The sequence below is a fragment of the Poecilia latipinna genome, unplaced genomic scaffold, assembly GCF_001443285.1.
Source record: "Poecilia latipinna isolate Pla-1442-1.1 unplaced genomic scaffold, P_latipinna-1.0 Scaffold1132, whole genome shotgun sequence".
NCBI classification, from domain to species: domain Eukaryota; kingdom Metazoa; phylum Chordata; class Actinopteri; order Cyprinodontiformes; family Poeciliidae; genus Poecilia; species Poecilia latipinna.
The window spans coordinates 32,274-50,088 of NW_015113748.1; the positions used below are offsets into that span (position 1 = coordinate 32,274).

At 37.6% G+C, this 17,815-nt stretch overlaps 1 protein-coding gene across 3 annotated transcripts in view; it reads left to right on the plus strand.

The window, feature by feature from the left end:
* The window catches only part of osbpl5 (oxysterol binding protein-like 5), a 56,191-nt gene that overhangs the window by 13,146 nt on the left and 25,230 nt on the right, over positions 1–17,815 (plus strand). The window contains exons 3-10 of one of the 3 annotated variants that reach the window (XM_015052769.1): positions 6,960–7,029; positions 10,006–10,159; positions 10,436–10,509; positions 12,096–12,176; positions 12,435–12,536; positions 12,976–13,179; positions 14,512–14,596; positions 14,711–14,873. In XM_015052769.1, the coding sequence (XP_014908255.1) occupies positions 10,024–10,159; positions 10,436–10,509; positions 12,096–12,176; positions 12,435–12,536; positions 12,976–13,179; positions 14,512–14,596; positions 14,711–14,873 (845 nt within the window). In that variant the 5' untranslated portion in view covers positions 6,960–7,029; positions 10,006–10,023. Of the gene's footprint in view, positions 1–6,959; positions 7,030–10,005; positions 10,160–10,435; positions 10,510–12,095; positions 12,177–12,434; positions 12,537–12,975; positions 13,180–14,511; positions 14,597–14,710; positions 14,874–17,815 lie in introns of those variants that run through there. The other 2 variants (XM_015052768.1, XM_015052770.1) reach the window with 2 other exon arrangements.

A 17,815-nucleotide genomic window follows, 5' to 3' on the forward strand; every position in this document is an offset into this window, starting at 1 on the left:
TATATATATATATATATATATATATATATATATATATATATATATATATATATATACTGCTCCCCAAACTGGAGCAGTGGCTCAAACAGATCCCAGGAACAACATCAGACATCTCAGTCCAGAAATGTGCAGTTCTAGGCACAGCCAAGATACTGCGCAGAACCCTCAAGCTCCCAGGCCTCTGGTAGAGGACCCGAGCTCAGAGGATGAAAGCTCCCAGGCCTCTGGTAGAGGACCCGAGCTCAGAGGATGAAAGAGACCACCCATGGAGGGTGAGAGGGGAATTTTTTTATATATATATATATATATATATATATATATATATATATATATAATTTTTTTTTTTAATGCTGTACATTATATATTTTAGAATTTTCAAAGATTACATCTGAAGTCAGTTGCAGAAAAAAGCTAATACAGATTGAAACACTGAGATATATAAAGTCAATTCCTGCAGATTTCTCCATATTAGTCATGATGTGGCATGAAATTCTCCCTATTGAATGATAGAATTGAATGAAATATGAAAGTTTTATGTTGCTGTGTAGACTTGAACAAGAGCATGACAAAACAAACTAAATTTTGGCTTATTGCAACAATTGATATTACATTTTGGCATTTTACTCTTTAGAAAATAATACAAACGGTCCAACAGTTGATTATATTTGAAATAATTAGTTGTGCTATCTGCTCCAGTAGCCACTCTGTGGTCAGCTGACCAACAGACCTCATGTTGTGCAACATGGGGTCAGTTGCTTTAGTGAAACGTTGGTGCATTATCAGTTTTGCACACCATGACCATGTGTTTTTGCAACCTGCAATTGTTCTACATGGATTTCTTTTTCTACCAGCTGACTGGCCGTGTTAATCACCAATATATGTAGAGGCAGCTCTGTGTTGTTCTTTGTTCCTTAAAGCTGGTAAAAACTCATTTTGGTACTTTACCTGGCTTTCTATTAATGAAAGCACTTAAAACCGTAGAAACTGTGTAATGCAAAATTGTAGTGATTCTGAAACTGTAGCTTTAAAGTTATTGTACATACATTTAAGTTGTAAATGTGATATAGTAATATGGTGCAAAGAACAAATGTTCTAAATTGGTACATATATTCTTGTTATCTACCTCGATGTTTGTGGAGTCGATTTTCTAGTCGGTTGCATTTTCAGCTTTTGTATTCATCTTGTTTGTTGAACGCAGTAAATCCTTATTGTATTACTCGCATATGGAAGCCTGTCATATGCTAAAAAAAAGCAACAAACCCCTGTACACCTCTCAGTGGTGCAGATTCTGGGAAATATAGCAGAAGTGTTTTGCAAAGCTAGATAAAACAAAAGCTCTTTCCATTTGATATAATGGCACCAAAGCTTGAAATTTGAGGGCCTATTTGCCAACGTAAATGTTTTCTTTTAATTTGTAAAAGTTACAATAGACAGGCTGTCTCACTTTTCACACACACACACACACACACACACACACACACACACACACACACACACACACACACACACACACACACAGACAGGCACAGTGATGAGTTTTGCAGTTAGTATGAACCATCAAAAGTAAAACATGTACACTAGACCGCTTTCAGTATGTCTGCTTCCTCTTCTCTTGGCGTAACCTCGCATAGCTCAACCCTAGCTGGTAGAAAAAGTTCTTCCTCAATTCTGCCATTTTTTTATACTCTTAACAGTCTACTGAGCCTGCAAATTAAAACCATTCATGCTTTTTACCCCAATGCTTCACAGGTTAAAAAGTTTGCTTTTTTGACATGTAGTGTAAATGCAACTTTGAGGGCTCAGTGGATAACCCAGTTGATTTCTACCTAAATGTCTTCTCAGTAATGAGAAATCTAGTGGAGTGTTTGTCTTAACATATGTTAGGGGTAAAAACACATTTTCTTCTTCCTCGTTTCCTCCAAGCGAATGTGATTATCAGCCTAAAAATGCATTTCCACTATTGTAGTGAAGGCTTATTTGATTATTAGCACACATCTTTTGGTTTTACAGAACCAGAAACAATGTATTAAGGTATTTTGCCTGAAGCGGTTGTGGGGATTTACGTTACTGGAAGTAACTTGTTGTTTTCAACTGTTGTGCTTTCTCTCGTTTGAACCTTGGATCCTTCTGGAGCTTCCGATGAACAATGGACCATAAAAATGAATAACATTTATCCCCTTAAGAGTCTGTGTAAGCTAGAATTGTTTTCTCCACATGACGGTAATATTTTGTAAAGGTAAAAGGGACTCACTTCTATACACTCCCACACCTGATTTAGATGGTAGAGGCCGATATGTTGAAGATTACAGAGAGTTGTTTGCTTCAGTTGAAACAGTGTTAACTCTCACAACAATCTTAAAACCTTTATTAGTTTAATGTTTCTGTAAAGCTAGCCAGAGTAGTTAAAGTAGATATTAGGAAGTCATCTATAGCTGACCTTTACTTTCTGTGTCATGTAGAACTGCATATTTCAGCATTATTAATTAAAACCACTTGTTTGGACGCCTAGTTATTTCTAGATTAGTTTTCAAGCAAGAGTTGCAGCCTTAATCTTCTTATTGCCATGCTTCTTTTCCTCTCCTAATAGCTGCTGCTTCACTGACAGACAGACAAAGGGATCCTTCTCAAACACTTTCTGTGGAGGGAAATCCTTAGGCCAGCTAACTATGTAGGACCCAGAGCATTTTGCTTGGTTTTTCATACCATTTCTGCCACCGAGGATTTTCAGTTCTATAAAAAGTCTTTGTCATAATCGAATAGGGCATCTTAATTCATGCAGCTACCTGAACAGAGCAAAGGAAAGGGGCTATTTTGCATAGTTGTATTATATAACTCAGTGCACAATGAGGAAGCAAAATCTGCAGAGACATTGTTGTTTTTGTTTTTTTTTTTCAAAGAAAAACGCAGAAGTGGCATTTGGAGCTACAGAAAAAGTCTTTGTGGTGTTCTAAAGTCTATTTTTAACACAAATGGCTTATTTGATTTATATGCACATCAAGGCCAGAATTAAAATCAATTGCTTCTTTAACATTCACCCTTTAGCAGTAGTGACTGTTCTTTAGTCATTGTTGCCCTGTACTATGCTGGGTTAGGCACAGGGTTTGGCCTTGTAAATACATTGTATCTCATCAAGTAAATTGCCTTTTATCCCTTCTCATCCTTAATGTCCTTGTGCAAAGATATCTTGATAGAGAAGCGATTAGTCACGTACATCCCCTTTCTAGGAGTCATTTAGTTCATTTTCAGTGTCAACAATTCATTGCCAAAGTAGGACTTAATGGGTTTTTTGCTTGCATTTCAGGATTTTTATTTTTTTCCGTTTTAATCTCTTGGTAACATAAGAACTGTCTCCTCCATTTGCAGTTCATAAATGTTTGATGTAATACAGTCTGATTGGTCAGTTGGTGTTTTGTTAGAGAAATAAAACGTGATCTCTGAAGTGGGCATGAAAACAACAATTGTTTGCTTCAGGACCACTTTAAATGGGGTTCTGCGTGAATGTTCGCAATAATTAGACAATGATTTCACTGATTACAAAGTGTTTAGACGGTGACTAAACACCGTCTAAACACTGTTTAGACGGTTTAGACGGTCTAAACCGTCTAAAAAAACAAACACTTTTTGGAAAGTGTTTGTTTTTTGTACATGGCATATTTTAGTTGAAATTATCAGTGCAGTAACTCCTCCCAGCTCAGCTACTGTGTTAAGTGTCTTTCACTCTGTTAAAGTGACTTTATTAAGATCTTCAGTTGTACAGTGGAAAATGCAAGTCAGATCAGATGTGTTAAAACATGTTAGAATCTGAGCTGCAGCTCACTAAGCACATTACTGCAGTCCCTTGATACTTACTTTAACTTAGTCAGCAAGAGCCTCAAAGGGTATACCTGTACATGTGAGTTTCTGAGTACACACGAACTTGTCTGTTGCTGCATTTTAAGGTAATAAGAGCAACTATCTCTCACTCGAGGTCCCTTTTTGCCTTAGTTGTGCCTGGCAAGGCCTGCAGTTGGCTGGTTCTCACACACAGCAACCCCTGGCGTGATTCCAGCCGTAAACACAGCCAGCTGGCTCAGTCTGTTTACCAGGTCAAACATGGCCGCAGTTTGTCTTGGGACCTGTTCTGTTATTCAAACGTAGTCTGTGAATGAGAACCAGTAATTAGCTCAATCTAAACATCAGCTTTGAGTATTTTAAAACAAAGTTGTCCAGGAGTTTTATACCTTTCTTAAGAATAGTCAGGATAGAGTACTTGAATATGGCATTTGGTAGGAGCTTGAGCTTTTCTGATTTTTGGTTACGTCTGTCATACTTGTAGATAATGGTATAATTTAGAAATACAAATGCATTCTGTAATAAACTGAATATTTGACGAATCTATGGGTCATTGAAAAAATCCTTTTGCAAACCTCATATTTGTTTTAATTTTGTGTACGTGTCCTAGTCCTCACAGTTTGTTCGGAACTCCTTTGAAAGGTTTACTTTCCACGCTTTAATTGCTGCGCTTTTTCATGGATCCCACACAGAACCCTCTCAGGAACTGTGTGTACCAAGGGAGGTTGAGTCTCTTGCCAGTGTAACTTGAAGTTCAAGGAACAGTTTTGTGCATGACCTCTGAGAATGTTTCTGCACTGAAAATTAATCTGTGTATAAGAATTTATCCACATATTAAAAAAAATAATAATAATAATAAGATTTTATTTATTTGTTTATTTTTTGAAACGGATAAATCAAAAACTTCCCTAACCAAGTTGATTTAATTTCAAATTTTAAAAAGAACTATAAATGAGCCAACATCTCAGCTGACGGAAAGTACTCCGAGAGACGCTGCCTGCTTTTAATAGTGTCGATAGGAGGTCTGGTAGAGGGTATTTTTGTCTCATCAGTTCCTCTGAAATAATCCTGAAACACCAGAGGACTTAGAATAGAACAACTAAATCACATATCCTCCCACAGTCTGTCACAAAATTAGACCGTATACATCTTCTTTAAAGATACACAGTAGACCATCTTCTGCTTGTTTTAAGTTAGTTGTTGACTTGTACACATTTTCTTAAAGTTGTACTTTTCATTTAAAATCCATTATGTCTGCTGATTAAATGTCTAATCTTTTAATTAGACATTGTTGTTGTTACTACAACCCTGTTGTCTTCTTAAATAATGAGAGGGTGCTTATGTGAATAAAATGAATATATGTTGCAGTTGGGGAGAAGGGAAAAAAAAAAAAACACCTTCCATATAGTAGGATGATAAACGTTCTTATCCAGGCATTGTATTTACTACTGTAGACATCAGTCTCCATTGTTTATCCTAGAAGCTGCTCTTGGCAACATCCCATTGGTGAATATCTGGGTCATGTAACCAGCCATTAGTCACTATAGATGGGGGGGGTTTAACATGGTGGGACACAAATGGATAGATGAGAGTGTCTCGAGTTAATCTATGCCCTGGAACAGCTTGATGGGTTGATGCTGGTGGTCACTTTGTGAAGCCTCTCCTACTTTAAACTGTAGGACGAAATATGCAGCGTTAGGTTCTTTTTCTTTTTTTGTTCTCTCCAAGACAACAGTGCATTTGTGTTCAGTTTGCACTAAGCATAGACCTGTGTGAGATTTTGTCATTGTTTGACAGTATTTACACAGAACATGTATACTATTAACATCTACTTTCGTCTAAACATTAAAACAACAATTGTTCCCACTGCTGCTAAAATGATCCAACTTATGAATGATTGAATTTTTGGAGGATTTACATTATGAGTAATAACTCATTGCAGTTAATGACTGTAGTGAAATAAACAATATACTCTCCACAATCCTGAAGCAGATTGTTTGTGGTTACATGATTGTGTCTGTCATACATGATTGTATGACAGATGTCCAAACAAAGCTTATTTCTTTGGGACGAGTTTATTTGTGCTTCTCTCAAACAAACATTTCTTATCAGAACATCAGTAAAGATTGAATAATTTCATAGTTATATATTTTTTGGTATTTTTGTTTTTATTCAAAGATTTAAGCAACAATGTAGAAAAACTCCCCCAAAATCACTTTACGAGTAATTTAATATTATATGTTTTTGCTTTTCTGCTCTTTATAGCGTAACACCAGAGCTAAAAGGGTGTTTTCACACCAAAGTTTTTTTTTTTTTTGTCCTAAAACGGAACAAACTTTGTCTTTCTCGGATAGGCCTCTTCGTTTGGGCAGGTGTTAAAGCTCTTGATGAGTCTTGTGCAGACTAAACAAGTGAACTATCAAACCAACCGAAGCGAATAATTAATGGATGATTTACAGACTTTAATTTGGCCTGAAAACTTTCAGGATTTCAGGCCAAATTAGTTTGCTCTCTTTGTAACCAAAACAGTTGGACCGTCTCTGCCTCTCAGGCTTCTTTTTTCTGTTCTGTTGGATTTGTCTCTTGTACAAGCAACATGACGCTCATATTGATGAAACTGTATGATGCTGACTTTTTTTTTTTTCTTTTTTTTTTAAAAAACCTCCTTTCAACTGCAGGGACACATTAATAGCAGCTTTACTTCCTCATCTAATCTCTTATGTAAATGTAGACAATTACAGAAAGAGGAGGAGAAACCTCAGATGTTTTGATGCAACACACCAGAAATCTGTGAAATGCATGTGCTGTTGAAACATTATTCTGGATCTGCCCCGTTTATGGACAGCAAAAAATAATAATCGGGTCTGTAAACTGTTGCGTCCAACTCATTTCACAGGGCTTTTCAGTAGAGGTACAGTTTTTATATTCTTTATATTTAGCAGCTGAAATTGTTCTCGGCAAGAAATCCTCTCCATCCAAGCTTTCAGCCTTTATTTTGCAGCCCAAACTTGTGTGATCATTATTGAGGCTAATGTTTATCTGAGTCAGATCATCGAAACTTAATAAAACATACAGGTTAGAACATGTCAGTGTTCCCTTTCACCCCTCCTCTTCTCCAACTGTCCCAGGTGCTGCAGTGATTACTAAAAACAAACAGGCTCCGTGTCAAGCGTTTTCACCTCGACAGTGTAACGATTGGTAAGGAACTTGTTGTTTTTGAATTTTTAAGACATGTTTATGTTTTCTTTTTCCATGATTCGAAGCTACTTTCTGGCAGAGGAATATGTGTTTCTTGCTGGTCTCATGTTGTTCTGGTACCATTGAAGTTTCCACAAGGGGCTTGTATCTCAGGGTAAATATTAGCCCAGCACCTGCACAGCATTGCATTGTAGATTGAGTAAATGTTGGCTTAGTTTGCCAAACTTTACTCACTGTGTACTGTGAGTGGTGATGGCTGAGTTCTTGCATAGTTCCACGTTATATTTGTGTTGAAACAAGGTCAGGGAAACTCAGAGCATGGAAATTACAGTTTAAATTTATCCTCGGTTTTATCATGTAACCGGATCCTCCTCCATTTCTTTCTGTTGTCACATGTGGGTCCACCCAACACTAATGATCTTACTGATATTTTCATATTTTGGGTTTTAAATAAACGTGGCTTCTGTGTTATTTTACCCTTTAGTGAGGTCTTCTCATACCTGTTTGTAACAACAAAGACGTTAGACCTGCCACTGCCATGTTCGGTTTAAGTCATGTAATGTTCTCCTATTGAGTTCAGGTTGGTTGTGTTATTTTTCTGTTCAAGCTTTGCAACTATCAGAATTAGCTGCTTTTGCTGTTCCTGCTATCTGCATGTCTTTGCTCCTCATCAGATCTATGGTCTGCAAACGGTTTTTAATTCTGAGATGCTGTACGGTGGGATTGCCATTGTGCTCCCGTTGTGTAATGCTAAAGCTTCTAGATTTTTCCCATGCTGCTCGCACCCCATACAGGGTTCGGCACTGTACTACACATGCACGAATGCACTGCAGCAGAAGTGAGCTATTTATAGACCTGCCCCACAAAGACAAATAAAGGTCTATTTAAATTGATCCTTTTCCCTGCCTTTTAAATTTCTACTTGATTGTTTTTGTGGTTTTTTTTTTATTAGAGTAGAGGATAAAAATCGAACCTTAAAAAAAAAAAAACTGGAACATTTGAGATGAAAGCACAGTTAGGATGATGATAGAATGAGTCACCCAGGCAGAGTAGACAACGGGCAGAAGTGGGGAGTGGGAATGATGAGGATGTGAATATGCTTTTTGTATTATTGATATGCATAGAAATGTACTTGTGGAAGGAGGGCTCACTTTAGTGGTTAAAATTTCAACAGCCTGTCCTGCGGTTTCAAGTTTCAGACTTCCAGCCATTGTTAAAGTGCAGGTTTTTGTACCCCAAATAGTAACTCGGTGTAGTAATGTGACATACGTCATAATCCTCAATATATTCACAGTGGAATAATGTGGGAGGTTAAAAATATGAATCACTGTATGAATGGGATTTCTGTGGGATTTTTCTCGGAGGTTGTAAATTAGGAGCTGCAGGAAAGTCGACTCAGTAGGCTGAGCGTCAGAGGGTGTCGTGTCGTCTGCTGTTCGTGTTTCGTCTTCTGGTGGAAATGAATAGGACAGCATCGATTGGAGTGTAGCATGGCTTTTCACACACACCCAGATGGTGACGGATATCCTGCATTAACCACACTGTTTTAGCATTACCTCTAATTTGCAGTAACCAGCTCAGACCCTGTTGAAAACGAGTGCTATGATCCAGTCTGGAAACAGCTGTGACCCTCAGCCGTTGCTAATTGTGTACTATGAATAGTTTCAACATAAAGGCAAGCTCAGTGGAGGAGGAAATCAAAACAAGAGTTGTTGTTTTGTTTTCCTTCTCCGCTGTTTTATGTTTCAAACATAAAATCAATAAGCGTGCACTAAGTGTAGTCATGATTGTTCTTCTCTAGGGCTGCACGATATTAGGCCAAATTTTTTATTTTTTTTTTATTTCAAGGAGACATACCTGGTTAAATAAAGTTTACATACATGCATACACTAGAAAATCTAGTGATGAATATAATATTTGTAAATAATGCGATGCCAATGTCGGATACAATATATTCCTGTTTGTTTTTTTTTTGTTTTTTTTCATTCCTCCTCTTTCTAATCGGTTCTTCCTGCTCTATGTGACCATTAGCATTTTTGGGAATATCATTAGTGTCTGGTGTATCGAGCTTTTGCTGGTGTGAGAATATGTCCTATTGGTATTGGTCAAATATTACAGTCACATGAAAATGGCAACTGCAGAACTCTTGAACTATATTAGCCAGCAGTGTTTGCCCTCTAAACAGTCCTTTGCGATGTAAACAAAGCACACACTGATATTGCAATTACAGTAGTTTTACAATATAATGTGCAGCGCTATTCTTCCTCTAACTGTATTAAACTGATTGACTATATTAAAAGTTCACAAATCAATCGGTGTCACAGTAGATCAAAATGAGTCCTATAGCCTACAAATAGTCTGATGAATTCTGTCAAAACCTTTTAAGGATATTTTTGTTATCACAATAATCAATATTTCTGTATATATTTATTAAAATAATATGCATAAAAAAGATGATCACTAAAATTAAAATGCAAAAATATGAAAGGAAGGGGAGAAAACTGAAAAGTCAGATGTCATACACTACAGGATAAATTGGCACAACAGCAATAACAACCTGCAGATTCACAATTTCACTTTGTAGACATTTGTAGTAATTCATACAATTCATGAGTAGATTTTTTTTGTGGTGATGAAACGATGTCTGTGAAAGCTTTCTGTGTTTGCACGAATCAGTTTAGACATTAGAAAAGTCGCGGTTGTTGTGTTTGGGGTCATTTTGGACGGCGAATCGGTGCAGACAGACGCGCTGGAGTGGGTTAGAGGCCTCCTTCTGTCACCGACTCTGGCAGTGTGCAGTCTGAACTGCTTGTCACTGCCATGCTCCGTGTCACTATGTGAACAGGCTGGCATGTTTGTGTACAGTATGGCTTTGTTGGCGTTGGAGAAGAATGAAAGGGCTCATAGAGCTACACGAAAAAGGAGTGTGTTTGAATGACTTAGCTTTGTTATCTTGCTTTGTTTACTTTTATTAAGGACAAGCAAGTTGTCACGATGAAGGAGGAGAATTTGCTCCAACGGAGGCTTTCTCTTTGCCCTAGCGCCACCTCTCCACCTAAAATTGACCCCCGCACACTCACCCGGAACTTGTCTTATGGAGGAGACAATGACATCTACAACTTCAGCCCAGGTAAGAGGCTTTAAAGCTGACAATTGTGAAATGTAAAATTGTGTGTGAAATCGGGTACAGTGACATTTCGGGAATCCACCAGCAAATACTGGTGGATTCCTGTGTTTGTGAAAATATGCTGTGCTGTGCTGCAGAGTATTTATCCCATAAATAAATGAACAAACATGACCTGCTGCTTGTTAGATGCTTTGGTGGCTGCTGCGCTTTAATTGTTTGTCTGCAGGTTTAATCACTGAGCGCTTTTGTATGTGACTGTATGTTGTGGGTTCCCACCAGGCAGTGAGACAGACAGGAACGCTCTCTCCATGCTGAGTAGTGAACTTAGTCCTGCCCAATCACCAGACAGCAAGGTAAGACTGCAGTTCCTGATTGGGCAGTTCCCCAACCTACATCACAGTAAATCTCCTCCTTAGGCGGGAACACAGCTGCTCTTACATTGTAGCATCATTTCTTTTCATTGTTTCTTTAACAAGTTGGAACATACGCAAGCTGGCAAAGCTTTCAGTTTTTGATGCCTTCATTTATGAACTCAAGTACTTTTAGGCCCATTTTAGAAAGTTATAATCAAATGCATATAAAGGCAATATTCAAAGCCTTGCAAATGCTTTCACATAAACCTTTTCACAGTTTAAAATAACTAATTTTAGTGTTTTAGATCCTGTGCACTTAAAAAAGAAAAAAAAAATATTCTGAAAGTAAAACTGTAGAAAGTATGTTGTTGTGCATTTTTATATTTCGGTCCTTTTACGTTGATACTATTAAATCTTCTAATGCCTCTTATAAATAAGGCTTTAGGAGAGTCCTTATTAGTAAATAGACGCCACCAGTGCATAACTAAAAATGCAGCTGTTCTATGAAGGCCTTAACAAAAGAAAGAAATAGGCATACATTTCAGTCTTTAAATCAGCATATTCTGATAGGGACATACCAAACACATATCACTTAAAATCTCCAAAAAACAATTTAAAGTTCAAACATGACAAAATATGAAAAAAGTTCAAAGGGTATCAAAACTTTTGCAAGCCACTGTAAGTAAACCAAAACCGCAAACGGCTGCTTGTTTTGTAAAAAATATTACAAAGCTGCATTTTATACATCAAGGCCATGGTGGGAACTGTGTCTTTTACTGCCTCAAGGCAAATGATTGACAACATCAACCCATCTCGAAACTGCTTTTGCAAGACAATCTTTTCTTATTGTTATGTGATAACAAGACGATATGGCTTCCAACAAAAGTTGCAAGTGATAACCATTTGATCTCATCTTGTCTCATCTCCTGCCCACATGTCGCTTTGCCTTGCTCATCCTCACTATTTTGCCTTATACCCTATATAAGATAATAATCCTGTGTGCAGCTGCATCACTGGTCCTTTGCCTTGTCGTCTATCCTATAGGCCCGTAAAGAACAAGCTGGACTGAGGACAGTTCAGCCGTTGCATACTTTCACTTACGCAAGGATATAGCTGTGTACTTCTCTTTTAAGACTGGATATTTTATGTAATGATCATTTGTTGCACTTACAGAAGCTGAAATAAACATTACAGAAAATTAATTGTCATGTCTGACAGGTAACTGATATGCACTTTTTGTCTCTTGCAACTTTAATCATTAAGATTTGTTGGTTTGTGGCCACTGAATGTTCAGTTTCACAACTCGTAGAAAAAGCCACATTCTTGCTTGTCACAAGCGTTAAGGAACATTTTGTCCTCAATTTTATCAAATGCAAACTTAATAAGCCTTCATAGCAGAACATTTTTAGTTGTCAGCAATATTAAAAAGCTTAATTCCACCTTTTTTGTGTGTGTATGGTTCAATATGAGCTTCTACAAGGTAATTTTTCCCATTTAAAATTAAATCTTTTCCGAGGCAGTTACAGCTTCCAGGGTTTGTTTGTTTCAAAGACGTTCTTTTTACTTTCTTTCCCTCTTGACTCCAGTCTGAGTCCAGGATGTTTAATGGCGTTGAAAAGGACAGCCCCTCCCCCACCGAGAAGCTGGCTCGAAAGGAGTCTCTCAAGGTACACGTCACTTCCTTGCTTGAGAAACTGAGAAAATGTCGAGCCTTATTGTGCCACAGTTTCTTTGTCATTAAGTAGGTCAAATGGCTATTTGGGAACCTTTTAAAACGCAGTTTAATGCTTCCGATTTGTGTGACGCGTCTCAAATGAATATTTCAGCTAGTTTGACTCTGCTTCCACCTAGTGTTGGCTTATGCGACATCGTTTTTCTCTCTGTGAGACTGATGACTCATTAGCGTTTTGTTTTTTTCTCTCCAGGTTCAAAAGCAAAATTATCGGCAAGAGAAGAAGCGTGCAGCGAAGGAGCTCTCCACTGCACTTAAGGACCCCAGTGTTGTTGTCATGTCCAATTGGCTCAAGGTCTGAGAACGACTCAAGCAGGACAATATTTATGATTGGCTACACAATCGCTAATCATTTTGCATTTAAAATGTTACATTTAATATTATTTAAAGTTGTCTTAATGCGTATGCTTAAAACCTATTCATGGTAGTTTATTAGATGCATTTTTATTCAACTGAAATGAGATGTTTACATATGTATTAGCTTATCCAACCAGCCTTTTTGTTTCACTGACTAAACCTCTCATGTTTTAGACCAGTCAAATTATTTTCTTTGCTAAATTTCAAATTAAGAAGTTTACTTACATTTCCTTAGGAGTTGATAGAATAGCTTTTTACACTGCATGACTTGTGTCAAATATTTTGGGTCTAGGATAAACAGGTTCTTTTTACTCTTTTTTTTTTAAATATCTACTTTTTGTTGTACGTTACTTATTTCATTCATGTGACTTCTTTAGATTCGTGGTTCTTTAAAGAGTTGGACTAAGTTGTGGTGTGCCTTAAGGCCTGGTGTGCTGCTGATCTATAAGACACCAACACCAGACCACTGGGTGGGCACCATCCTTCTTAGTGCATGCAAGCTGATCGAGAGACCCTCCAAGAAAGACGGCTTCTGCTTCAAGCTCTACCATCCACTGGAGAAATCCATCTGGGCTGTCAAGGTTTGGCATGTTCAATGAGTTCCTGGTCAAACTGGGATTTGGGGACACGGTTCAAATCAGTTGTGCTAGAAGTTTTTGATATTTGTGATAATTACTTTGAAATGGAGTTGATAAAGACTGAGACAAAATATCCTAAATTTGTTGAACAGATGGGACCATATTCTAATATTGGTTGTTCAAAGATATATCAGTATTTAATTAACTCCTCAAACAATAAGTTATTTATTTTTTATGGACAATTGTATTTTTTAATAAATGCGCTTGTTCAACATATATTTTATCTGGGCTTGCATTACCTCCTTTAAGCTAGTTTTTCTTCTTTAATAAGAAAATGTTTTTAAAAAATGCAATTCAATTATCTCCCAACGGTAACTGAAAAGACAGCATTAACATTTACAGCAGTGAAAGAGAAAAAAAAAAATATAAACACTAAATGTGTTATATAAGATATAAGTTTAATGAAGGACAAATGTACTGAAGGAGTTTTTGGTTTAGCAACACAGAGCTAAAATTCAACATAATAAAGAAAAATGTTATTGTAGTTTGTTTTGTTGTCCATATTTACATTCAAGCCACATTAGCCAATGATAAACTAATTACTTATCCGTTTTACAGTAGCAATTTTCTTTTTCTGTATCTCATTTAGTGTTGCAACTTCTGAGTAGACACTAAATGTGTTATGCAAGATATGTTTGTTTCACACTTTATTGTATTTAAAATAAAATGATTTTGACCCATAGTATTTAGCAAAAACATTTACTAAACAAAAATAGAATAAACCTGCTAAATTATGCTAGGTGCACAAAATACTATTCATTTTTAATATTTTGCTCTTAAAAAGTAGCACTGTCTCCAACTGATATACGCTATCAAGAGTTCTTCTTCCTGTAGCTTACTGACATTACATTTCAAACAGTGTTATCTAAGTAAGACTGATTATCTTGTTTTGTTGCCCATTATCTCCTTCAGGAGGGGACTAGTGTAATAATCCTATTTCCGCCGCTAAACAACATTGTGCAGCAATAGGTATGGGAGGGGTAGTTCTGCACTGCTATAGGCTTCGTATAACTCTTTATGTTAACATGAAGCAGTCTCTGGACATGGATAAACACAAATGTATATCTACACAAGTGAATAAATAGGATAATATTATTATATATATTATATATTATAACATTATTGTTTTTCCACTCTATTTTCTGAACAAATATCATACCTTTCTTTCAATAACATGACCAAAAGCTTCGACTATTTTCTCATGTTTCTTTAAGTCATGCTTCTGGTGTTACCATATGAACAGCGTGAGTCACTGTGTTTGATTTCTCTCTTTAGGGTCCGAAAGGAGAAAATGTTGGTTCCATCACGCAGCCTTTACCCAGCAACTACCTGATCTTCAGGGCTGCATCTGAGTCTGATGGTGAGCTGCTGTTACTCTTTGAGTTCAGTATTGTCCCATGCTTGATGCATTGTTTTTTGGACATTAGAACATACTAATAACACACGTTTCCCTTCTTGGATCTTTTGCCTGCAGGCCGGTGCTGGATGGATGCCCTGGAGCTGGCTCTGAGCAGTTCCAGTCTCTACAAAATGTCTCCCAGACCTGAAAAGGAGGGCGATATCTGCATGGCTTCAGATTCTTCACATATACTCCAGCTGCTGCAGTCTTCTCCACTCACTGCTACAGAGCTGCAACAGTGAGTAATACACAACTACCACATGCTCTGTGTGAAGTATATCTTCAATACATCCTTATGAACAGCTTAGAATAGGAGGTTAAAAATCATGGATTCACTGGGGAAACCTTCTGTATGTACCAGTAGTCCGTTCTTTCTATCTCAGCAGGACATGCTGACTGACAGTCGTCTCTCAATCCATCTGTCCAATGAGTCCACAATGTGCACAGTGATTTTACAAATAGCTCCAGAAATATTTGTATGCACATGTCTATTAGCTTCCTTGGCCAGAAATGATCTGATTTCCTTTGAATTTGGTATCAATCAGAGAAAATGCAATGCTGGATTCTATTTCCTTACACTTCCCTGTGATTATATTAAAGCATGTAGTTAATAAATTATATAAATTCATGATTTGTATGGCAGCTGTGGCTACTATCCAGTAGCTTTCCACCATCAGCGTGTGAATGTGTGTATGAATGTAGTGTGAAGTGGTTTGGGGTCCTCTGGACATGCTGAAGCGCTGTACATGTATGAGCCATTTACCATTTTATTTAGCAGTCTCAGTTCATGGTAAATGCTTTAATGACTCATTTCAGATGATTTTCAAATCTGTCATCACACTCGGTGAGTGACGATTGTTGTCTTCAAAACTGTTCTGTTTTCTAAAACACTGAAGATTTGTTTGCGTGTATCTGCTGTGCTTTCTCATCAAACAGCTGTGCTTTCACATCAAGCTGTCCATGTGTTTGTGCAAAAATACTTCAGTGTCTTCATGTAAAGTAGCTGAAGATGACAGCTTGTTGTGACTGGAGGATAAGTTGAAATATCTGAATTGTAGTAAGACAAACCTAATCTAAATGTTATTGTGCGAAGGTCATTGCCAGCCTGTTTGAAGTGGTCTTGAACAATACGTCCTCAGAGTTTTTAAGGATTTAAAACAAAAATAATTCTTTGGATTTTGGTTGCTTTTTCACAACCGTTTTGGTGTAGTGCTTCTACCTAGTCATGACTGCAGTCTCTACAGCTCTGCCTCGATGAGCGAGCTTTCAGGTGGACAGCAAAAGAAAATCTATCACTCTTACTCGCCAAAGACCTAGGAGAAGCATCCGTTGATCTGTTACTATTGACAGTATGCCAATATCTAGCTAGCAGATGATTGCCAATCATTTTTGTTTTAAATTATTTTTGTGTGGTAAACATTTGTAAAATAGTAATTTTTGCTCTAAATATTCCGGTTGAATGCTCGTTAAATTGCTACCTGTGATTGTTGCAGCCCCCATGCTCCTCCCCTGTGCGCTGTTTACATCCTACATTAGGTCCCCTCCTCACGCTTCCCTCTCGCCTTCTCCTTGCCTGAACCCTCCCTCCAGCCATCCTTTCCTGCAGCCCCTCCTCTCTTTCCTTTGCCTTGACCAATCTCAGCACCGTATTCGCTCACATGACTGACAAGGGAGCAGGAAGATGGAGCACACCACCTAAAAAGCAAATCAGCCATTGCAGGCTTTTCATACACACCTTGGCTCACAGTCGGTGCTTTTCACAGGCACATTCAGGAAGCAGGTAGAGAAGTGTTAGAGGGACAAAAGCTGAGCCTGTTGTCAGCTGACAGAAGCCATTCACACACACACAGGAGAGAAGGGGAGAGAAAGCCAGTCTACATCTGTGCTTGGATTTGCTGATAACATTATCAGCTGTTGGATTCCTGTGGAAGAACTTCTCCATATGCTGTTTAGTTTGACGGTAAGGGAAAGCAGTTTGCATTATTGTGTTTAGACTAAAAGATAACTCTGTGGTTTAGGTAGTAATTCTGCTGGAATGTAGTTCTTCAGGACTGCCATGCCCTGGGGGACTTTTGAAAAAACTGAACTGTCTTCCATTGTTAAAGAAAATGATCTGCTTCCTGGTTGTCTCTGACTATAGTTACATAACCGAGTCTGGTTTTGAAAGCAGGTGACAGTGCAATTGCCGTCCACTATTCCCAGGATAGGTGGAGGATTTATGAAGTAGCCACCACCGAGAGCGACAGTGACGACGGTCTGTTTAACTTTCAGTGTTACTGCGTTCGCTTTAATCACATGCACCGTTTATGTTCTGCGGCTTTCAATCGGAGGTAATAAATGCCTGAAGGACATTTCTCTCACGCCATCCATCATCGCTGCTCATGATTCTCATTCTCACTTCTCTTTAATGTGATCATTTGAACGCTGATGAATGACTTTCTATTCGTTTTTTGTTTTTTTTTCTTCCAGTGCTTTGGTTTTCTGCCTGCAGATCTGAGGTTTGATTAGTTTAGTCTACATTAGATGTAGCTTGAATTAGAATTGGATGTTGCCGTACGTGTCTTCACATGTACATGATATACATTTGCTGTCTCTTTAAGAAGATCTTAACCACTTAGATAGTTGTCAGTTTTTTTTTGCTCCAAAGCCAACAAAGCCTCCACTAATTTAGTTTAATAAATGTTACACTGATCCGGTTTATTATTACCATGGGTTGTTTATTCTCAAGTAGCGCACATTTTCCAGGTTTGCACATCAAATATTTGTTGTGGGCATCTGCATCATTAAACACATGCAGTTTATATCTCTGTGAGCAACAATATCTATCTCTAAATATATGACATTAATTTTAGTTCATTAAATCTGATGTTTGTTATTCCCTTAATAAAACCCAGTATCGAGTAAACACTAAATATGGGTTGATTATTGCCATCTTCCATAACATAACAATATATGAACAGACTCTATTTGAAATGTAATCCACCCTAAATATTATTTCCAGAAGCAACAAAACTTGCCTCAATGGAAGCCCATTTCTGCAATGAAAGAAAAAATAAAAGACCAACAGGAAGTCATAATTTCGACTTTCAACGTGGTGAAATATAAAACTGCTGCTCCACAAGTTACTCAACAGCTTGTTGATAGACTTGAGAGGTTGAGTATCCTTTACTCTGCCTACAT